The sequence below is a fragment of the Dermacentor andersoni genome, chromosome 10 (genome assembly GCF_023375885.2).
Source record: "Dermacentor andersoni chromosome 10, qqDerAnde1_hic_scaffold, whole genome shotgun sequence".
Lineage (NCBI taxonomy): Eukaryota > Metazoa > Arthropoda > Arachnida > Ixodida > Ixodidae > Dermacentor > Dermacentor andersoni.
The window spans coordinates 23,204,971-23,229,786 of NC_092823.1; the positions used below are offsets into that span (position 1 = coordinate 23,204,971).

The 24,816-nt window shown below is 45.6% G+C and overlaps 1 protein-coding gene across 1 annotated transcript in view; it reads right to left on the reverse strand.

The window, feature by feature from the left end:
* Positions 1 to 17,795: 17,795 nt before the first annotated feature.
* Positions 17,796 to 24,816, reverse strand: part of LOC126519615 (chymosin-like) — a 43,089-nt gene continuing 36,068 nt past the window's right edge. The window contains exons 7-8 of the mRNA XM_050168985.3: positions 23,795 to 23,890; positions 17,796 to 18,072 (exon numbers count right to left, since the gene is read on the reverse strand). Of these exons, the coding sequence (XP_050024942.3) occupies positions 17,914 to 18,072; positions 23,795 to 23,890 (255 nt within the window). The 3' untranslated portion in view covers positions 17,796 to 17,913. The remainder of the gene's footprint in view (positions 18,073 to 23,794; positions 23,891 to 24,816) is intronic.

The window sequence follows — 24,816 nt, forward strand, 5'->3', positions numbered from 1 at the left end:
AAGGGACATACTGATACGTTCCCCGCTCGTGACGGAAGGATGAAAGACATTATTTTATTAGCCAAACGGGAGCAAGCGCGAAGACAAATGGTTTAGCTCTTGCTATATGTGGGAACGTGACCTACATCAACTTCCCACATAGCAGGAGCTGACCGACCGATCTGACTGAAGAGCCGCTGCGTGTTCTATAGAAAGAAAAAATTACTTGAAATAATCACGAACACATACTCTAAGGTCTGACGGTATTTGTACGAAATTATTGTACACTGTGTATTGATCGTCTCACTATGCATATTGTTTCCAATATGATTGTTGCTTTTTGTTAACAATCCGATTTTTATTATGTACAGTGCTTGCTAACTGTCGTGTTTGCTGCCATGAAGTGTGAGGAGACGGCGTCAATCAGGCTGGCTTTGACGCACCTATTAGGCCGCCTTCCTCACCACACCGCGTACATGCCTTGCACATGTTGCGGGAAATAAAGGCAAACTCAAACGTGACAATCGGGCCAATCGAACGCCTTTATAAATGAAGCGCTTGGTGGCTCCGAAATCCTTTGCTATACAGGTCACAACGCGCACACCAGCCGGGAAAGAGCTTCGTTGTGGAGGCTCTCCAGTGTATCTTGCATCGCCAATACAGAAGCAGGCTTATTGTGCCTGCAGCGTGAGTACCGAATACACTTCTGGTTCCAGTTCACCGCCATTAGAGCCAAACAATACACCCACAAGTATATACGCCATCGCTCAAAACCGCTGCAGTCACTCTGGCAATCTTTGTAGGCTTCTGCCAAATAGTTCCTCATGGTCTGATTAACGATAAAATTGGAAAACTCTTGGTGAGGCGGTTCGTTTCCAATGAAAGCCTCTTTACTCAATATCTAAAATGCGAATCCTTTAACGAACACAAACGTGATGCGAAGGACATATTTGGCAAGAACACAGCTCTGGAGAGCCGAAAGAAGTCGCAACGCCGGCGCCGACGCTCTCAGTTGCAAGCAAAACAACAACAAAAAAAACTTGGGGGACGCCTGAACATTTGCTCTTTTACTAGATGTCTGCGCAATGGCTCGTGCTCCCAACGGAACGGGCCAGTCTTCTGTGATATCAATGGTTCGTGGGCTAAGGGGCTGAACACAGTCAGAAAGACAAGCGAACGGAATTTTGGTTTATCTGCCGTATAATAGCGTGCGTGTGGCCGTTACAAGCAACAATACACATGAACACATAGCCAACCTGGAAAAAATTAAAGATGCCTTCGCGGCGCGTCACTAATCGTCCGTGGCTACGCACTAGAGTTCGTCGACTATGAGCGTCCGTTGTCACTCAGCCGGCGACCCACCCACCGGTAGTCCCACAGCGACTAAGTTTTCCTCATGAATATTTTGCCCACTTTTGTCCAGCAGACATCATCGAGGTTGTCGAGCAGTCCTCTGACGCCCCAGTGCAATATTTGTGCATCCATGTTTAATTTTGTTGCTGTGCTATGTGTTTAAGAAAGAGGAGTTAGCTTACAGAGCCCTTCCGGGCAACGCGAGGTTTTTCTCTTTTGCAGCGGACAAGAGATACGCGCCGCTTCTTCGCTGCTAAGGGCGCCGTCTGGATGGGTGTTGGGCGCATTGCCTCTTCAGAGGCTCTGGACACGCGCTCTTGCAAGTGGTGTATATTACGAGAAGGCCTTGTCTCAGGGGACGAGAGCTTTGAGGCTACCAAAACGGAGGTCAATGGCCCCTTCTGAGACGGCAGTGCAGCGCTACCTGCAGCCCACCCCCCCTTCCCGGGGGAGGGGGGGGGGCGGATGGCGTCATTGCCAGCCCATTGTGTGTGGGCCACAGAGACGCCATAGGCCGTAGTGGCGCTGCCCCCTTGGGCAAAGGTGTTATTTGGCAGGTAAGCTACACGCCTGCCTGCTTCTTTCAACGATATGTTTCCCTTGACTTTGAACGTTACTGTTTCTTTTTCCTTGTTCAGGATAGGCAGGACTGTGAGTATGCGGCGTGCTCCCCATCACAGTTCACGCAGTGTGGAGTTTTCTCGCAATTGTCACATGGGTGCTCATGGGTACTGGATTTAGCAAAGTCTGGCGGCCTCGGTAGTTCTGTGAATTGAAGTCAAATCATTGGCAATTACAGCCACGGATAGGATTGGGGATGTACGCTCTGACCAGGAGACTTACTCAGCTTCAACAGTCTTACACAAGATACTTGACGCCAAAGTTAAAATCACGTGCTTTGTTTCGATCTACTTTCCACCATGCCTCATGCTAATTCTCTTGACATTGATCACATTTTTATTACTCCTGCCCTCCAGTAGGGCAGCTTCAGTCAGCTCCACGAGATTAGCTTGCGAAATGGCTCCACGGGTGGTGTTCATAGTGCGGTACGGTCTGGCTCACTAGGAAGTTCACGAATGAGACTAGATTATACAGCTTTTCGAGTTGTTCCTTTTCGCGAAGTTCTAGAGGATCACCACTTGCCAACGTGGACATTTTATAACTTTGGAAAACAGCTTCAGTTAGTGTTTTTGCAACCAGACAATTTGAGATCATTCTCGGTGCCTTTTTTTTCTTTCTTCTCTTAATGTATTACATGAAATCGTATATAATTGTCAATCTTTCGACCAAAACTTCGAAGCCTCGTTTCTGAGAGCGATCACGAAGTTGGGGGAACTTGCTATACGTAACGGTAAATTGTTCGTGAGCAACGCCAGCCACCTAGTATGGAGCCCAAGGGGACACTGCAGGACCTGGAAAGGATAGGTCCTGCAAATACATGCTGCACGCCACCACTATAACCAAATGTGGTATAACCAAGGTTGGCTGCCCACACAAGGTAATCTCGATTCGCCCAGAAATTCTGAAGCGGGAAGGGAATAGAATACAGGAGAGATGAAAAAAAACGGGAGAGAAAGGCAAACATTGAAGAGGAGGACAGGAAAAGAAGGCGGCCGATTTCCTCCAGGTGGGTCAATCTGGAGGAGCCGTCTATGTGAAGCAGAGGCCGAAGAGGAGTGTTGCCTCCGCCGGGGGGCCTTAAAGGTCGTAACACTCGGCATCGGCGCATCGCCCAGTATCGCCCTTTCGCCAGACGCGGCTGAGCCGCGCACGGGTGCACGCGAGATGGTCCCATCCTCATGTGCTTTAGCACGTAGTGTCGCCACGCACCAAACGGCCGCTTACAAAGATGCCCATGCGGGGGTCGCCTGCACAGATGACATTGCAGTTACAGCTACATATACTATTTATACAGGGTACACAACTATACAAAGGAAGCGTAAATAAGAGAGAACACTCGCCTAAACATAGCGTCACATTGAACCACAAATATATTCACTGGCTCATCTTCATTTAGAGCACTCAGTTTATAATTGCAGTTAATACATAGGTGAGCTTTGAGAGTTTTACATGAATTCATAGCAATGGGTTCACCCAGATTTTGAACTGAGTAGGACGTGCATGTGTCCTTAGTACCAACACGCATCCGTTATTTCGGTGTCAAGCTAAAATCAAAACTACATTGAAATAATCCACGAATATCACAGATTCATCGCAACTAACACAACACTTTTCCTTCCTGTAGTTTTCTTTTGTAACGAAGACATAAACATAATCTAGTTAAAAGCCAAGCCCTCCACCCTAAAATATACGGCAACAGCGCCTCAACAGACTACAACAAAGAGACAACCGCTGGAACTCCAGCAGTGCAGAGTTCCCGGAGCTGGGCACATCGGCCACCAGCTCGAGCAGTGTCAGTGCGGCCAGCTCCCCCAGGCGCAGCAGCTCCAAGCGAACACTACAAAATACGTCGCGCTCGCGTTCTCGCTCTCGCTCCCACTCGGTCAAGCGCGGTAGCTATGCCGACGCGGTAAGCAGCTCGAGTGACTCGGGTGGTGCGAGAAGCTTGGACTCGTCGGCCGAAGCCGTTGGCGCTTATGTGTCTGTTTTCCGTGCCGCGAGTATCACTTTCATGCATTTGTTGCATGAGAGTAGTAGCTGCAACACGCTGCCTGGGCAGAATACAATAAAAGCAATTTTCATACTTTCATACCTACGCAATGTGACGTAACTAAATTTCCAGCGTTTTATTCGGAGCGCAAATATCCAGTATAGTTTAGTAGGAAACTCAAATTATATCTTAGCTTACTAGGCGTGAACAAGTGAAAGTCGCATTCCTTTTTGAATTGTTCGCCCAAACCGCACCGCCCGCAGATGCGTCATCGGGTATTTGACAGTAGTTTCGCTACGTGAGTTCTTTTATGCGCAAATATTGCCCGCTTAAGTGTCCTATTAATTTATGCCGACGCTCGTTCATATTAATTTTAAGCGATTACTGTCCCGACTACCGGACGATGGCAAACTTGTGAGGAGCAGCAAACGCGGGAAATTCAAAGTGGCGTGGCTGCAAGTTCCTGTTTTTACGTTTCTTGCATTCAAAGCCAACAGACACAGTATCAATGATTTATTTCCATTTCTGCTGTACTTGATCAATCTAATGTGACAATTGTATTTGCTCTTTAATGTTCTCCATTTATTGTGTATTCAGCTTGGTTGCCACAAAATGCTTGAATTTTTTTTTTTTCAGTATCCAAGTGACGGAATATTTCACTCATGGCCGTGTGTGAAACACACAAGATGACAAAACTGATAGCAAAATGATGAGATGGTTTCTTTTATAGCCTTTGGACTCAACTTTTGGTGAGGATGTCGATCGACCTTGAGCCTGGTAACAGCACACCGGACATGACCAAAGGGCAGCCTGTCAGTTGAGTGCCCCCGAATGAAGCATCAACATCGGAAAATGAAGCAGAGCCAGGTAGGGGCAATTTTCACTTTGGAACAGAATGCTTAAAGCTGCGTCTTTTTAAAGAACTAAATAACATATTTACAAAACAATCTTTTCTCTTTCTGCAGCCTACATAGAATTGTTTTTTGTTTGTTATACAGATCTTCAGAAAGCAGTTCTTCTGAACCCTTTTTGCATGCACAAATAAATAAAGAGTGCACTTTCTGAAGAAATTGATGCACTGAAATGTGCATTCGGCACACGCAGAGATGCAAAATAAACAACAACCTTAAAGCGGTAAAAAAACAGGTTTGAAAGTTCTAACATCCTAACCCGCCTTCGCCTACGGAACTAAATATAACAGCAACAGAGGTGCATGCAGAGAAGTGTTTGTAAATGTTTGCAAGAGATGGAGATTGTCTAAGAAATTGTTTTTATTTACTCGAAGCTTCTTGGTGGCATGGCAGCGCAGTAGGAGCTCAAGATGATGTACTGCTCCTAATAAAGCACCTTTACATTTTAAAATTAAATTAAGGGCTTTCACATTCCAAAGTCACAACCTGAAGTTTTGGGAACCTGGCCTTCTTTAATGTACACCTGAATCTAAGTGCATAAGCGTTATTGCATTTTACCCCCATTGGATTGCAGCTGTCATGACCTAGATTGAAGCTGTGACCAGCATGACTGAGCAGCATGGCATCATAGTAACTCGGCTATAACACCAGGTCAGAATGAGAAATACTGCTTAGAACTACGAACTTCTTGGCTCACAAGCACTTTGCATTAAGTTAAAGGAGTATGGAGTACTGACAGCGACCGTTTATGTACCAATTTCTTTTTAGGCTGTAGACTCCATTATTAGGGTGCGAAGCTTCAATTAGTCAAAACCAGCCTAAATTACAGACCGAGCTCAAAACACGCACCACGTATAGCTGGATTTGGACATGAAAAGGGAGTCAATTCATGTCGCCGAAAATGAAGGTGGCACTCACACTATTTCATGCATTTTGCCTAAAACATAGTGAATAATGATTAATTTCTAAAATATTCTTCTCAAAAAGTGTTTTAGAGAGTTTTAGTTTAGGGGACGCAAGGCGTTGGGGCCGGTAGCGTTTGGGTGCGTTTGCGTTTGCGTACGCAAGCAGAAACACGCTATAGGTTAGCGGCCCCAAACGCAAGCCGCAGTGAGCTCGCATGCGCTCGCACCGCCATAAACGTCTGATCTTTGCTTCGTTATCATTTTTTAAAGCATGAAATCAAGCATATGAAGTTAAGCACATAAAACTATTCTTATTAACTGCAGTTAACAGAGAGGTTTAGCGTGTCCGGTATTCGGGTAAACGCAGGCGGAGCAGGTTGGGGCGTTGGGGCGGAGCCGTAAACGTGAGCGGCCTGCATGGTGCAGCCACCTGGTGGCGCAAAGCTAAAACACAAAAACAGCTAATATTGCAGTAACCAAGTGTATATTACGCTGCTGCGGGTGTAAATGTTTGGCAGCAACACGATTACGCCCGTGCGAAAATTTACGCCAGCAGCTAAGTAGAATAGACTTGGGTACAGTAATATTAGCTGTTTGTGTCCGTTTGAGCTTTGCATCACCAGGTGGATGCACCATGGAGGCCACTCCCGTTTACTCCCCCGCCCCAACGCCCCAACCTGCTCCGCCTGCGTTTACCCGAATACCGGACACGGTAAACCTCTCTGATATATATAAAAACGATGTCTGTCGACACTTGGCGAATGATTTATCACATTATCTACCCGCTAGCTACTCTTAAGTTCTCGTACGCCGCGAGGGTCACGTAGGTAACATGACCGCGTAGGGGCAGCGATGTTTTCGGCCGCCCCAAGGACGCAAGTAGACGTAGCGGTCTGCGCATGCGCAGTGCCGTCGCCCCTAGTTCTTGCGTACGCAAGCCGCTTGCGTCCTCTAAACTAAAGCTCTTTTTTCTAGCATGAAAGAAGGAGCCAAATGGGGTTCAGGTGAACGAGTGGTTAGTTGCACAGCACTTCTTGCATATATTCACAGGCTTCTTCTTTAAAGCTTGAAAAAATATTTTTATTGCACCTGTTGAGCAGTAGAAAGCTGGATTGGGAGTATTTCAGTATGCTTTACAATTTTCACACTGACACTTTTACTTTGAATATAATATTTGAGCAGTTAAATATTCGTTAATAACTAATTACCTAATTAGGAAGAATGCAAAAATTGGTTTCACTTGCTAAAAACGATGGCAAACGACATTACCTTGGTTCTGTCCAGCTACGTGGCACTTGTAGATATATAAAGCTTGCACAAGTCAGACAGACCACCTCGTACGTACAAGGTATATATAGAAGCGGGTAAGTTGTGTGAGGCAGCCATGTGTAGCGAATCATGAGAAAGCCATGTTTCTATGACTTAAGGGCACGAGAAGATTTACATGCTCCATACCTTGTATCAATGTGTTCAAGGCCTGTTCGTAGTTTAGCTGCTACAGAAACAATATTTCTCCACATGTAAGGTCATATACATCTTTCTAGTATATTGCCTCGTGTTTCCAAAATAAACCATCCTCGCGCTTGCTTCATTATGTCTTCATTTGTTGCTGTGCAAAACTTTTAACATGCAACTGCACAAATTTTCATCTAGTTCATATATTCTCGTTGTTTGGTGGCTTTATTTCTGAACAAGTTGTTTTGTTTAAACCCTGTTGCACACAGCAGTACACAGCATTGCTGTCTAGAGCGGGAATTGTTTTTTTTTCAGATTTACATTAATACACCTTGCCTGGGCAATGTAAGGCTTTCTACGTAACACGGCCCTACAATAATGTTTTACATTCCATACCAGCATCATGCAAAGACTACTTACTTACCAGATGAGAATATATATATGTGTTGGAAGTAACAACTGGAAGAAGCCAGCAGATAGTGAGGCCAAGGAAAGCATACAGGAACATGTTTTAAGTTTTTCATATGAAGTATAGAAATGAAAAATTCTAGGGAAATGAAAGTGGATGAAAAGACATCCACCTGTGGGTGGGGAACGGACCCATAGAGAGAGAGAGAGAGAGAGAGAGAAAGCAAGGACAGGAAAGGCAGGGAGGTCAACCAGAAGAGTATCCGGTTTGCTACCCTACACTGGGGGTGGGGGAAAGGGGAATAGAAAAGGAGAAAGGGATAGAGTGAGCACTGAGTACGTGTGGGCGGGACACTATGCACAGGGACACTACAACCGGTCTCTTAAGCCGGTGTACCTCAAGTATTGCAGTAATGCACGATTCGCTTTTCGTGCCAGTGACGGGTGGGGCCACGGTCCGAGTATCTTTGACTCGGTGAAAGGTCGTAAGTCCAGTCGGTGCAAAGTTTCCCGCAGAGGGAGGCGTTGTACATCGTAGCGGAGGCAGGTACACAATAGGTGCTCGATGGTCTCCTCGCACCCACAGGAATCGCACATCGGGCTCTCGGCCATTCCCAAACGAAAGGAATATGAGTTTGTGAACGCTACTCCCAGCCACAAGCGGTACAGCAAGGTTGCTTCACCGCGGGAAAGGCTAGATGACACTTGTAGCCGTAGCGTGGGGTCCAGTTTATATAATCGGCAGTTGAAGGCACCTGAACTCCAGAGATCTTGCGACTTTTTGCGTGCATGTAGGCGAAGTTCCCTGGCAGCGTCCGACCTCGCCAAAGGTATTGAACGCGTCTGGGTATCTTCGTGGGCAGACCGGGCAGCCTTGTCTGCTAGGTTGTTGCCGACAATGCCACAGTGAGCAGGAATCCATTGAAATGTAATGGTGTGCCCTCTTTCCAGAGCATGGCGGTGCACTTCCCTGATGTCAGATATCATCTGCTCGTATATTCTGTGACGTAATGCAGACTTGATGCTGTGAAGGGCTGCCTTAGGGTCACAAAATACGACTCACAAAACGAACCCATAACGTTCATATTACGCATGTGATATACGAACCACTCTGGTACTACGGCCGCGTTCGAGCGTCAACAATCTGAGGGGCCATTGTGAACGGTTGAATGCTGCCTTGGTAGCACAGTGGTTAGTGCATCGCATGCCTAATGCAAAGGTTGTAAGTTCTTTCTCCACCCATGGCTGTTTTCTTACCATTTTCATTTGGCTTTATCATTTCTACATTTAAATAGAAGATTACAAATAAGTTTCCACGTGCCTTCCCTGGCATCTCCCAGCTGTGATTAAGAAAAATTTTGACCCTCAGTTCCCTTTCTTCTCGTTTGGAAGAACAGGAGCTTCATTTTAAATATAATGAGTCCACCTTGTACAGCATCTCAATGTGGTGGTCTCAAAGAAATCTTATCACAGCATGAGTGATAAGATAAGTGGTTTTTGTTAAGATGATGATATAGCATGGGACCTAATTAGTAGTCTTTGTGTACAGAGATCTGACTAGTATAATAAATAGGAGGATTTTAAGAAGCACTTCTAACATGGTGTGATCATGTGTTTAAAAAGAACTGTAATCTAACATGATTTCATGCATAACTGTTGCCCCTGAAAAATATGTAGATCATATGCGTTGGCATTGTTTTTAGGGAGCACCAATACTGCGTTGATTGAAGTAGCCTCGTGGAACATGAAGCATCGCTTCTTGCTGAGTCAAGGAAATATTTGCATATTTGAGGTGCATGTGTCACATGTTCGCATGCTGTTTAAAGGCTGCTAATAAGAAAATTACTTCACTAGCCTTCCAGAGATTGCTGAGATTGCTTCAGTAGTCTATGCTACTCGATCATAAACAATTTACCAGAGTGAACTTTCATCACAGTTGGGTTGGCTTTGTAATGTTTATGCGAAATACCACAGTTGCCTACTAGACGTGTGACTGCACTAAAACTTGGAATTAATGACCAGTACGTAAGATCGTACCACCATGGAAATGATGGGAAGCACATGGATTTGTCTTATCTTCGTGCTTGTGAATTCAGACGTTCGTGTGGCTTTGTATATTATACGCTATATACATGTTATTGTCGTAATTTTCAGCGCAGTCTATACTCTTCGAAGTGCAGAAGACGCCGCCAACACGCATAATTGCTATGAATTGCAACGATTGAGCTTGTCCAGGTGGCCAAATCGAAACGCGCCAAGCGTCTCAAGGCACCGGTATGCCAGCGATAAATTCATCAGGGCGTTGCACTCGCTTGTCGTGACATGCCTCCGTGGCTTAATGATTTCAATATCAGACTTCTGTTCTAGAGTTCCTGTGTTCGAATCCTGTTGTCGAACGATTTCAATTATGTTTATTTATTTATTACACAGTATATTGTTGAAACTGGCTAGTTTACAAAGTCACAAAGCCGTTTTAAGTCAAACAGACGAAGTTTAGGCAAATCCATATACTTCCCATAATTCCCATGCTGGTACAACCGTTCTTGTTTCATCTCCTGTAGACACCAGCGTCAGAGTTCCCTCTAGTAATTATTGTATGAAACTCTATGATTTCTGCACCTCGCTTGTGCAGAAGTGGCACCACACTTGCTGCACAAACATGCGCTACCTTTCGGCCAAGTCCAGGGAATGCTGTGAACTCGCCCTGTACAAAACCTGCACTAAGTAAAACAAATCACAATTTGCAGTTGCTGCCATGTTGAACTGGTGGAACGAGTAGTGAAATGCAGCACCTCCTGAACTAGTTCAGAAAGTGCAACTTAATCGAGTGGAGATTATATAGTAACAGAAGTTGAGTGATACTGCATTACATTCACAAAATATACTTCATGATACCTTTCCCTTTATTTCTTCACTTATTAAGAATCCCTTTTGCATTGTTGGACAAAACTACAGAATTCCAACGTATTTTCTAGCATTCACTTGTAGCAAACCATGTCAAAACTTGTTCTAGTTTCTGGATTGCCGCTTTACCCGTTAACCCCCAAGTTAATTCCGGAAAAATGTAGCAAATTTTCCAAATTTTTACGTACTAATTTTTTCGGTGTCATTCTCATTCTAAAAATATATTACTTCATTGGTTTCTGTTTAGAAATAATACAAAAATAAAAGCTGCTCATGAGGGCAGCTTTCCCTCAATGCCGACTGTACCTCATCTTTGACAATAAGAGCAGCATAACGTCGGGCAGAAAGAGTGCAACTCGTCATTGGCGATATTGGTACTACCTCCAGTCACTAGTACAGCTCGGGATCAAGGGTTAAAGGTTGCGAATTCATTGCTGTCCCATTTTAATTCTGCAGCGGTTACACTTGTGTGTGGAGTCTACACTTGTGTGGAGTATATTTATATGTTTTTCGTTTCAATAAAAATTTAGTTGAAAGTAAGTGCTCGTCCTGTCTACTTCTAGTCTGTGTCCGTGTCACTTTGGGCTACAATGCAATATCATGTTACCGCACCAACTCGCCCAACTTTCTATCCTTTTGTTCACATAGACACACTCAGACTTGTTCTTCTTATGTGGCGGGTTATTTTCGTACTTTATGATAAGATGCAGTGCTTTTCGAATGAAAACATGTGATAGTCCGTAGTGAGGTTATTTTTAAAAAACTTTTCTGCTGAAAATTTATTTGAACAAGCCTGTGCCATTATTCAGTGCTTATGTCTTTGTATTGGTATGGTTTTACTCGTTATCTTCCTTTTTACATTTAAAATGTGCAAACATTATTATGTAACCATTTCTCTTTAATGAAATTATAAATGCTTTTCTTCTGACATTCCGTCACAAATTTTACGATGATATTGTTCAGTTCAACCTTAGACTAGCTGATTGTTATTCGGGTAGCTTAAGTTACCATGCCTGTGGGATAGTCAGTGCAAGCGCTTGATGAAAAATAAACTAAAGTATTGGGTATAAGCAGTTCACTGGCAGTAAATGGAGCATACATAAATTTCCTGAAATAGTGCATGCTTATATATTAAACAGCACGAACAGTTACACATGCAGTTTTGTTCGTAAATGCTGAAACATTATTCTAAGTGGAATCGCTTTGTTGCACTTTGTTCTTCGGCTTTCAGTGCTACCTTTAGGTCATTATATATGTGAAAGTACTAGTAGAAGCATCCCGCGGAGATAAATGACAACTTTTCTGAATAGAGGTATTAAATATGCGCTTAAAACGGCAAAAAACTGCTTGACAGGCAAACGTATGCTTCTGTAGTACTACACTGGTTACCGTCGCCAATCCATGCATTGCTTGTGCTCTATTGCCTTCAACATGAGCTACAAAAACGAGCTGTGGTGGCTTTCCCTCCTGGTCAAGCTGGTGTTGATGTGAAAATTTTTTACCAAGATGGTTTTTAATTATTTCAGAAATGCATGTAACATCATGCTTTTGGTTGTGTGCGGTTTCCATGGAGTAATAAGTACTGGTGCACCAAGATGCGGGAGATCCTGTGCCCTTTGTGCAGCGTGCGTTGTTATTGCACTCTGCATCCTGCCGGCAGTGTACTATCACTGCAGAGGAAGATGACGAAAAGCATAGGGTGTGTGCATTGCTGCGGTCGTGAAACCAATTTCTTTCCTGAAAGGGTCACACTTTATATATACTACCACATGACAGACCAGAATCGGGATATGACGCCTCACACATTCTGGCTCATACTCAACAAGTTAGTATCATAGCTAAGGCTAGGCAGCATTCACAACAGCTAGTCTGTCCATTAACTACATGGCTGTGGTGAACGCTAAAATACTTGCAGGGATAACACCCTTTTGGAAGGGTGTTGTCCATGCTACACCCATATTGAAAGGGTGGTGTCTGTTTTACACCCATAGGCAAGGTGACGTCATATTACCTTTTCCTTTGCGGGGTGTTAATTTACACCTCTTTGCTTGGAGTGTAGGAATACACCCAAAAAAGGCGTGACCCACGGGGCAAGTCATTTACACCCTTAAGGGTGGTAAAATTTTTAGACTGTACAAAAGCACCGCAGGCGAGAGCGTTCTTCTATGCACCTCTGTCTGATGGTGGCACTTGTGCTTATCGCCAACAAAACAACAAAGCGAAATTTCACCTTTGCGGACACAAACGCGATTTCACAGCCCATGTTGGCCGACTTCACGCTGACTAGGCCGTAAACTGCACACAGCCGTAAACTGCACAGATCGAAGTACGTTCCAGCACTTTTTTCCAGCACGGGAAAGGCCGGACTCTCCGAGCGCAGCTCGTTTCGCTGACGCACGCGTCACGTGATGCGCTATCCCCTTCACAAATCCCTGCTCCTTCCCGTCGTGTGAATCCGCTTTTAAAGGGCCCCTCACTAGGTATGGCAATCTGGGCTGACAAGCGCTGTGCTTAGAATCTGCGATAACGATCGTGTCTGCTAAGTATCACGTCGCTACGCGCCACGGAAAGAGCAAAAAATTCAAACCAAACGACGTTTGCCCTTCTCCTCGAAGGCGCCGCGCTCCCGGCCGGAGATGTGACGTATATGCGCAAGTGCGTCTACGTATATGTCTGTGCTGTGACGTCGCTCGTAGCGAACACGTCACTTCAAGAATTATTCATGGCAACATCAGTTTGTTAAGTTTAGAGAAATAATAACACAGAAATGTTTAGAGAAATAATAACATAAACAAACTGAATGTCCGTGTGTATTTGCTTTACTTTGAACCGTAGCACGAGAAAAGTGCTTCCGTGTCGTCTGCTTGTTCCCACACCCGCCGTGGTTGCTTATTGGCTATGGTGTTGGGCTGCTAAGCGCGACGTAGCGGGATCGAGTCCCGGTCGTAGCGGCCGCATTTCGATGGGGGCGGAATGCGGAAACAGCCGTGTACTTAGATTTAGGTGCACGTTAAAGAACCCCAGATGGTCCAAATTTCCGGAGCTCCCCTCTACGGAGTGCCTCATAATCAGAAAGTGCTTTGGCACGTAAAACCCCATAATTTTTTTGCTTGTTCCCACGTCATGCAGTCACGGGCGCTGAAAACGAAACTATGGCATTTTCTACCGTGTTCCACGTGTGATAACGCTCTGTGATCAGCTCAGTGCTCGTGTAGCACTGACTTATACAATTAGTCAGGTGTTCTCGGCCACAGCTGCGCGAAACGAGACAAAGTTTACCTCGCGCAAGACACCCTCGTCGGAAGTGCCCCGCGCAACAAAAAAGCGAAGGAAAGATGAAGGCGGGGCACGTGACGCATGTGTATTGCAGAACGCGGGGAAGGAAATTCACTGGCACAGGCTAGACGGAGCATGTTCATAGGGTTAAGCAGCGTAACTCGGACAAAGGATGAATGATGTAAATGATACGAGCGCAATATGGCGGTCCTTGTCCGTATCGTCCATTTCCTTTGTCCTCCGCCCGGGTTGCGCTGCCCACACCTAGAAACGTGTTCAATTAAGGCTCATTCACACCGGCTACTGTCATCGGTCACGTGACCAAGCGGCCGCAAATCGATTAGTCGCAAATGGCCGCAAACGTTCGCTTTTCTCAAAAAGTTACCGTTAAGGGTCAGTCGCTCATTGATCCATTTTTCACTCGCGTGACACTGGTCGAAACACTGCTAATTCAATCAGCGGCGCGCCAAAAGTTAAGTTATCATGTGTTTTAATCGGCGTCCTACCGCGTCGCACCACATACAAAGTCCGCGCCACCATGGCAGACTACAGGAATGCAATTAGTGTCTTTCCTCGTAGTGCTGGGGCGCAGCATTTCCAGCAACGTTTCAAATGTACGCGGTAGCCCTCGCAGGAAGCGGAGCAGCACCAAGAGAAAGCTTAAAAATTATGCTTTGGCTCCCACGCAACGGGAACTAGAAATTACAACTTATTTTAGATATTCCTCCTGAGGACGTAATGCGCGCCGAGTTCGGGCAGGAGGCGAGATGCGTGGTCGGCCACTCGTAGTGAACGGGGCCGCGGGCGCACCCACCAGTGTCGCTTTTGCGTCGGAGGCATCCGCGCTGCCACCACGCACGGCAGAGTACATCAGCACAGTGACGACGTCTTATTGCTCGCTCGAATCAGAATCTGTGACTGTTGCCTGAACGCGAAAGCAGCGAAGTGCGCGCGAACTGCGTAGATCCCTAGAGGAGGAGGAGGAGGAAAAACGTTTATTTAGCTCTAGAAAATTCTATGAATTTCGCGGAGTCAGATGGTGTCTTCCATCTTGTTGGCAATGGCCGTCTGCCCCTAGTCCAGGGCTCCGCTGGATGCCGCTGCCAGCTGGGCCCGTCGGATCAGCCCTAGTTGGACGTCCTGACGGTCGCTGGAGAGCATTCCTTCCCATTGCTCCGCACTCGGGTTTGGTATTATTGGTGCCGCATTTGTTTTCTGGCAGGCCCACGTTATATGGTAGAGCGTGGGTGTGTCCTGGCACCATGGGCATTTGTCACTGTATTGTGTGGGTTGTATTTTGCTGAGGGTGTTTAAGTTCGGATATGCACCCGTCTGTAGCAGCCTCCAAGCTACGGAGTCCTCTCTAGTGAGAGACCTATGCGGTGAGGGGTACCGCTTCCTGCTGCCCTTATAGTGATTCAGGATAGCCGAGTATTCTCTGGGGACTGGCTCGGTTTCCTCGAGGTCATTGGCGGGTGCTCGGTATGCAGTGTATCCTCGGGCTACCCTGTCGACCTCACGGTTGCCTTCCACGTCCGTGTGACCCGGCGTCCACATTATCGTGTGTCTAATTGGTTGTTCTTTTTCTGGGTTTTTTGTGTGGGGATCTTCTGAGCGGAGTATGCGGAGCGCTCTGTGACCTATTCTGCCGAACATGTAGTTTCGGCATGCTGTTTGGGAGTCGGTTAGTATTGTTAAGGGTTCTCGCTGACAACGATAAGCTACGGGATTGCGACTTGCAGGTCGTGGTCACCCGGGCTTGCCGGTGCCAGCATTTGTCCATATACGTTTCCCTGTGATTGGTCGCCTTCAGTCGCTTTTCGCAAATGGTCGCGCGACCTCATGAAGTCACGGGTGGGACTCAGCCTTTACGAACTCGCCCGTCTTGCTGCGAGGCTAGAAGGGGCAAGTGACGGGTGTCTGTATTAGCGGCGAAACTCGGCTCCCAAAATCATGGGTTCGCGGCAATGAAATATTTGTATCTCGGCTATTAGTTAGCCACTCTTAACAGTTCTTACGGTAGAACACTCCATAGAGGGCATCTAACACATTCCTGCCTAAAATTTAAATTTTGTGTGTGGCCTGCTGAGGAAACCTTTGAGGGGTGTCCACATGGGGTAGAAAACCCGGCTTTCGGCGCGGAGAGTGCGCGTTACGTAACATCGACGTCACAGTTTTAGGATATGACGTGCTGCCGCCGCGTATCCCCGGGGAGAGGGGAACTTCTGTCCGGACTGAACAAAAGATCCGCGCTTGGCGGGAGAGGAAGCGGAATTTTGTGCTGTGTTCAGAAGACATTTACCAATTTGGCTGCTGAATAGGGTTGCAACGGTATCACAAGTTCTTCCTTGAAGAGGTTGGCAGTCCCATCACAATTGCAAAGGTTCCACGTGTGGCAGGGCGACGGTTAAGTTAAGTGACGATGCCCTTCAAGTTTTTCTTTTTTTTTTTTTGCGGGGGGGGGGGGGGGTGGGGGGTTGCGGCAGGTTTATCATTTTCCGTGTATTGGGGACACTACATATGAAGCGTGCAACAAAGTGTATATGAAGCAAGGAAGAGTGCTGTCGAGAGAAGAAGCCGCCAGACTAGTCTGCCAACACTGATCTCTCTCCCCGGTAGCCTCGCCCGTGCGAGCGGGGCACGTCTACGGGGAATTTGTCGCGCCGGCTGACGTCGCTCCACCCACATCACCCTTAAAAATTTCCCTCTTACGTATACTCCTTTATAGACGCTGTGCCGTTTTGGTGTGCTGAAGGGAATTCCTCCCTCACGTAGGCGCTGTTACTTTTGCAGAATGGCACGATGCATCACGATCAGGCCCAGCACTCGGCTTTCTTAAGAGTGAATGGTCTCGAACATAAACCTGGCGCCATAAAAATCCCTTCAAACCACCTGGAGTCTACGTAGAAATATGCCACCTACATGTACCGCCTGGCTATTGAATGCGTGCGTCCAACGCATGCAAGATGAGCTCATTGGCGCAACTCGTCGAGACATCATGTGCGCATTGCTGGGAAAATTTAATTACCGCTGTCGCTGCCAGGTGAATTTTAGAAAAAAAGTTTTTTTGCACCGAGGGTCACTGATCACAATTTTTTTCGGGAAGTTATGCGTGTGTGGCCTACAGATTGTTATATAATGGCAAGCTTAACGATTCCTATTATTCTGCTAGTTGTTTCCCCGATAGGTAAGGGTTTCACACTTTCTGTTGATTTTTTTTCTGATAGGCGTTCCATCAGATTTAGCATAGGTGACGTTCCATAATCTGTTCAGGCTGCCTTCTATCTTCTCTTTTAGATCGAAGCCAAAATTATTGACGTCGCTATAACGAACTGCAAGCGTATTCGTTTGAAATTTTGGAATGCACTTTTTGGAAAAGTTATTACATCGCGTGTAAAGCTTTATGTGCCTGGTAAGAGCGTTTTAGGTCCGCGATAACCCGCGTCCCGGGATGCCGGCGATTGGTAGCATAGGCTGAATACGTCGTCGGAACGCATGCATGAGTGGGAGAGAAACCGAGTCAAGCTGTATCGCGTAATGCGACGTTTTCGGATGCTCAACATCTGAAACAAAAGTGACATTGCACAATGTGACCGCGCGTGCCCCACTGGAGCTAGAAGGATAAAATTGATTTTTAGGACAGATGAAACATGTGTAAACTTGATACGCGGCCTCCAAATACCACGCCTTGTAGGACGGTCGGCCTGTGGGGTGCGTTGTGGGCGGATAAGTCCACACGCTAACGAAACGTCATGTGTAAAGTTTGGTACGATTTTGTGGTACCTCGCCGTCAGCGCCACGGCAGCGTGATCATTAAATTTGCGTGAAAAGTTTCAGTGGTTCAGATGACTATTTTTTTCACGGCCTGCCACACGCATGTTAAAATGGACGACCTCTGCTTCATGATCTTAGAAGAAAGGTTTAAGAACAGTTCATGCGAACCGCTGTAATCTGTTTTAAGACAAATATTCTCAAACAGACCACGACAAAATAAACGTTTTTATTCGAGGGCGCCATATTCTGAGCAGCTCGCCATTTTCTTGGATACAAATGCCTACTTGGTAAGTTATGAAATCAAGTTATTATTTGAGGGCTATAGGCGAAGTGGTGCTTAGTTGCTTGGTTTCCGGATGTGTCCAATGGCGATTTCCTTTTGGTGCTCGAATCCTCCTTGCTCGAAGAACATATATACAGAGCGAAGGTAGTTCTGCCCCACAAGCCAGACTCCTTCTTGTCCTACAACGAAACCGCTGTAGCACACAGTGCCAACCTGCGATAACCATGCGAAGTTGTACGGAGTCAGACACATCGGTTAAGCCTCTTGTGTTGAGTGTTACATATACTATAGCTTCTTCTTGGAAAATTCTCCACCTCTGGTCTTCAGTATACATTATCCCAAATTGTGAATGGTTGTTAATGGCAACAGAATTATACAAAGCCGTGATATAGAAAACAATATGGGAACTCTTCTTGAATGAGCACGGAGATTTTCTGCTGTTTTCCATTTTTTTTCTTTTTCTTACACTATTTTGTCAGTAAGAGTAGTATGACTCCCAAAAAGAACACGAATACACTCGATGCCACTGTGCTTGTGGGTCTGCTTTTCCTTCCGTCTTTCTCTTTTAGCCAAATCTAGCTTGTTGATCTCCACCAATTTATGTCCATTTAATTATGTTCGGTACGGTTCAAGCGTTCCAGAGAGGTGCGGATGACAACAATACTTGATGAAGTCAGAGGGGTAAAAAATATCCAGTTGTTTAATATGGGTGGCTGCAAATAAATGGACAAATTTTGCAAATATGTACGACACACTACTTATAACGCTGTGGTCTGGCAAAATGTAGAAGCGTACCGCCCTTATCTACAGTACGCCTAGGTTGTATACAGAAAAAATAATAGATAACATTTATAAAGTTTTCGACAACATTCTTCTCATTCAGCACTCAGACCTGTCCTTTCAATTATTAGTACAATGAACGAGAAGAAAAGAAACCAAGCGCTCGATATTTCTATTAGTCATATCACAAGAAGCCACAAAACAAAGCCACCAGGGACAGCGTAGGAGAAATTACATGTACTTCGTAATTGAAGTAAAGAAATGATAAAGAAATGGAAATGAAAGTTGATGAAAAAAGGACTGGCCGCAGAAGGGGCACGAACACATGACTTCGCATTACGCCTGCGATGCTCTTACCAACTGAGTGACCGTGGCGCTGTTTTCCCAATACGATGTACTGGGAAGACACTACGATAACATTCAATGCATTACTGGATCTGATAAAAGAAACTTGCACGACGGTGCATTTAGGCATGTTGCGATTCATTGCAGATGCTGAGAACTCGTGGTGTAGTTCACCCCTTTACCGAGATGCGTTGCACGTTACAAGCCAGGTCGTTATCATCAGCCTGGCTATGCCCACTGTAGGAAAAAGGCCTCTCCCATACTGCTCCAACTACCCCGGTCATGTACTAATTCTGGCCATGTTGTCCCTGCAAACTTCTTAATCTCATCCGCCCACCTAACTTCCTGCCGCCCCCTGCTACGCTTCCTTTCCTTGGAATCTTGTCCGTAACCCTTAAATACCATCGGTTATCTTCCCTCCTCATTACATGTCCTGCCCATTTCTTTTTCTTGATTTCAACTAAGATGTCATTAACTCGCGTTTGTTACCTCACCCAATCTGCTCTTTCCTTATCCCTTAACCTAACACTCATCATTCTTCTATCCATAGCTCGTTGCGTCGTCCTCAATTTAAGTAGAACCCTTTTCGTATGCCTCCAGGTTACTGCCCCGTACGTCAGTACTGGTAAGACAAAGCTCTTATGCATTTTTCTCTTGACGGATAATGGCAACCTGGCAGTCCATTGCCTATACAGTATTTACTAAGGTAATTGCAAATAGAATCAGGAACACCTTGGACTTCTGTCAACCAAAGGACCAGGCAGGATTCCGTAAAGGCTACTCAACAATAGACCATATTCACACTATCAATCAGGTGATAGAAAAATGTGCGGAATATAACCAACCTTTATATATAGCTTTCATTGATTACGAGAAAGCGTTTGATTCAGTCTAAACCTCAGCAGTCATGGAGGCATTGCGTAATCAGGGTGTAGACGAGCCGTATGTAAAAATACTGAAAGATATCTATAGCGGCTCCACAGCCACTGTAGTCCTCCATAAAGAAAGCAACAAAATCCCAATAAAGAAAGGCGTCAGGCAGGGAGATACGATCTCTCCGATGTTATTCACAGTATGTTTATAGGAGGTATTCAGAGACCTGGATTGGGAAGAATTGGGGATAACAGTTAATGGAGAATACCTTAGTAACTTCTGATTCGCTGATGATATTGCCTTGCTTAGTAACTCAGGGGACCAACTGCAATGCATGCTCACTGACCTCGAGAGGCAAAGCCGAAGGGTGGGTCTAAAAATTAATCTGCAGTAAACTAAAGTAATGTTTAAGAGTCTCGGAAGGGAACAGCAGTTTACAATAGGTAGTGACGCACTGGAAGTGGTAAAGGAATACAGGAATAAAGGGAGTGGTAAAGGAATATACTTAGGACAGGTAGTGACTGCAGATCCGGATCATGAGACTGAAATAATCAGAAGAATAAAAATGGGCTGGGGTGCGTTTGGCAGGCATTCTCAGATCATGAACAGCAGGTTGCCATTATCCCTCAAGGGAAAAGTTTATAACAGCTGTGTCTTAGCAGTACTCACGTACGGTACAGAAACCTGGAGGCTTACGAAAAGGCTTCTACTTAAATTGAGGACGACGCAACGAGCTATGGAAAGAATGATTGGTATAACGTTAAGGGATAAGAAAAGAGCAGATTGGGTGAGGGAACAAACGCGAGTTAATGATATCTTAGTTGAAATCAAGAAAACGAAATGGGCATGGGCAGGACACGTAATGAGGAGGGAAGATAACCGATGGTCATTAAGAGCTACGGATTGGATTCCAAGGGAAGGAAAGCGTAGCAGAGGGCGGCAGAAAGTTAGGTGGGCGGATGAGATTAAGAAGTTTGCAGGGACAACATGGCCACAATTAGTACATGACCGGGGTACTTGGAGAAGTATGGGAGAGGCCTTTGCCCTGCAGTGGGCATAACCAGGCTGATGATGATGATGATGGCAACCTGCTGTTCATGATCTGAGAATGCCTCCAAAACGCACCCCAGCCCATTCTTATTCCTCTGATTATTTCAGCCTCATAGTCCGAATCCGCGGTCACCACCTGCGCTAAGTAGATGCAATCCCTTACCACTTCCAGTGCCTCGCTACATATTGTAAATTGTTGTTCTCTTCCGAGACTGTTAAACATTACTTTAGTTTCCTGCAGATTAATTTTTAGAACCACCCTTCTGCTTTGCCTCTCCGGGCCAGTTAGCATGCATTGCAATTGGTCCCCTGAGTTACTAAGCAAGGCAATATCATCAGCGAATCGCAAGTTACTAAGGTATTCTCCATTAACTCTTATCCCCAATGCTTCCCAATTGAAGTCTCTGAATACCTTATGTAAACATGCTGTGAATAGCATTGGAGATATCGTATCTCCCTGCTTGACGCCCTTCTTTATGGAGGACTACGGAGGCTGTGGAGCCGCATTAGATATTGTTCAGTATTTTTACATACGGCTCGTCTACACCCTGATACCGTAATGTCTTCATGACAGCTGAGGTTTCGACTGAATCAAACGCTTTCTCGTAATCAATGAACGCTATATATAGGGGTTGGTTATATTCCGCACATTTCTCTATCACCTGATTGATAGTGTGAATATGCTCTATTGTTGAGTAGCCTTTACAAAATCCTGCCTAGTCCTTTGGTTGACAGAAGTCTAAGGTGTGCCTGATTCTATTTACGATTACCTTAGTAAATACTTTGTAGGCAACGGACAGTAAGCTGATCGGCCTATAATTTTTCAAGTCTTTGGCGTCCCCTTTCTTACAGATTAGGATTATGTTACCGTTCTTCCAAGATCCCGCTAAGCTGGAAGTCATGAGGCATTGCGTATACAGGGTAACCAGTTTTTCTAGACCAATCTGCCCACCATCCATCAAAATATCTGCTGTTACCTGGTCCTCCCCAGCTGCCTTCCACCTTTGCATAGCTTCCAATGCTTACTTTACTTGTTCCGGCGTTACTTGTGGAATGTCAAATCCCTCTAGACTATTCCCTCTTCCATTATCGTCGTGGGTGCCACTGGTACTGTATAAATCTCTGTAGAACTCCTCAGCCACTTGAACTATCTCATCCATATTAGTAATGATATTGCCGGCTTTGTCTCTTAACGCTTACATCTGCTTCTTGCCTATTCCTCGTTTCTTGTTCACTGCTTTTAGGCTTCCTCCGTTCCTGAGAGCGTGTTCAATTCTATCCATATTATACTTCCTTATGTCAGCTGTCTTACGCTTACTGGCTAAATTGGAAAGTTGCGCCAGTTCTATTCTAGCTGTTGGGTTAGATGCTTTCATACTTTGGCGTTTCTTAATCAGATCTTTCGTCTCCTGCGATTGCTTACAGGTTACGGAGTTACTACCGACTTCTATTGAACACTCCTTAATGATGCCCATAAGACTGTCGTTCATTGCTTCAGCATTAAGGTCATCTTTCTTAGTTAAAGCAGAATACCTGTTCTGTAGCTTGATCCGGAATTCCTCTATTTTCCCTCTTACCGCTAACTCATTGATCGGCTTCTTATGTACCAGCTGATTCCGTTCGCTCCTCAAGTCTAGGCAAATTCGCTATCTTACCATCCAATGGTCACTCCAGCGCACCTTGCCGAGCACGCCCACATCTTATATAATGCCAGGGTTAGCGCAGAGTAGGAAGTCTATATCATTTCTAGTCTCGCCGTTCGGGCTCCTGCACGTCCACTTTCGGCTAACGGGCTTGCGGAATAAGGGATTCAGTACCCGCATATTATTCTGTTCCGGAAGCTCTACTAATAACTCTCCCCTGCTATTCCTAGAACCTATGCGATATTCTCCCACTGCCTTGCCTCCAGTCTGCTTCTTGCCTACCCTCGCATTGAAGTCGCTCATCAGTAGTGTGCATTTTGTTTTGACTTTACTCATCGCCAATGCCACGTCTTCATAGAAGCTTTCGACTTCCTGGTCATCGTGACTGAATGTGGGGGCGTATACCTGTACGACCTTCAATTTGTACCTCTTATTAAATGTCACAACAAGACCTGCCACCCTCTCGTCAATGCTATAGAATTCCGCTATGTTACCAGCTTTATCCTCATTAATCAGGAATCCGACTCCTAGTTCTCGTCTCTCCGCTAAACCCCGGTAGCACAGGACGTGCCCGCTTGTTAGCACTGTATATGCTTCTTTCGTCCTCCTAACCTCACTGAGTCCGATTATATCCCAAACCAGGTACGCAATGACAAAATTAGGAGGGCGCCACAGATATTTAGCGAAAGAAAACTGCGCACTGTGCTGTGTCGACTTGTTTTCTGAACAAGAAAACGTCTATATCTCCGTGCACGACGCTTGTGGGGCGCGTATTTCTTGAGAGACAGTTTGTGTCCATATAATATGTGGGCACTTTTCCTTAAAATAAGAACAGAAAGGAGCACATACATACAATCACCATCAAATACTGTCACCACGCAGCTCTCCCCAGCATAGGGTAACAAACCGGATCTACCCATCTGGTTAACCTCCCTGCCTTCCCTCTTTCTTTTTTCTCTCTCTGTCTCTTTTCTTTAAAATAATTTCTTTTTTTTCATGCATTTAGATTGCCAAATCTAAATTGTGCGCAAAGATTTCTAAATTGGAACTTGCACGTAGCGTACTAATACGCTCGTCTTTTTTTTTTCTTATTGGTGGAAAATAAGTTGAAACAGCTTGACTGGCGAAGACGTGGGGGTGCGCATATTCATCAGTTCTAGTTTGTGGCTATTTCAAGAAATAAACAGACAAAAAGTTATAGTTACAACAACAAACCCTAAAGCAACAAATTAACAAGTTACTACCTTAACAACGTAGTCCTCGGGACCCAGTTTCATCCAAGCACCGATATCAAGTCCGATAATAGGCAGCTCTGGAACTCTATCGCAGTCTACTGTGTACTGTAATGAAAAAGAAGAAAAATAAAAAAAAGTCGAATTACATTTGTCGCAGCGCCGCGCACAGGAAGCTAACTTTGTTGTTCATCTTACGCCATACCGCTATTCACCAATGCGGTTAGATCCTATTCTAGGTAAACTCCCTAGAATTTCTGCTTTCTTTTAGGTAGCGACATCTACATCCTCTCCCGACCCCTTTCACTCGCAGCCGGCGTCAGGCGCCATGTTCTTCCTTACCTCCAGAAGCGGAGTCTCCGCCGCATTTACCGACGCGTCGCCACTGCGGCCCAAATCGTGTACGCGCGTTATAGGAACTGAAGATGCTATGTGCTGCATCGGAAAACTGCGCTTCGCGTCAATCAAAGGTGCCAAAAGCCGGCTGCAGGAGATATATGGATATGAAAATCTTAAATGTGGAAAAACTGAGGCGCTTACTAGGAAGTGCGCACAGCCGAAAATGCAAAACGCTGTGATGCGTGTCACCGGGTTCGATGCACTGCAACACGGCGTTTTGCAGACTGGTCGCACCAACCACGGGATATCCTTCGCACAGGGAAAAAACACTAAAAGATAAACGCGCACTAAACATTGCTCAATATGATGGGTCACCAGCCTGTCCTGAAGTTCGCTCGCAGCAGCGTTAGCAAGTCACTGCGGGAGGGGAACAGCGTTAGGAAGAACATGGCTGCCCGACATGACCGCCACCCAATGAGATTCGTCGGCGGCGCTTCGAAGCTTCACGCTACAATAAAGAAAGCAAAAATATCTGGGGACTCTAACTGTAGGCGGAGATAATGATCTGCTCCATGTGCGTTCACGGGCGCGAGCCCGTGCTAACCAATCACGTGATTTATTCAAAAAGAGCCGCTGAAGGCTTAAAATCAACACTGACTTAGCCATCGTTAACGACCCAATAAGATATGCACTTG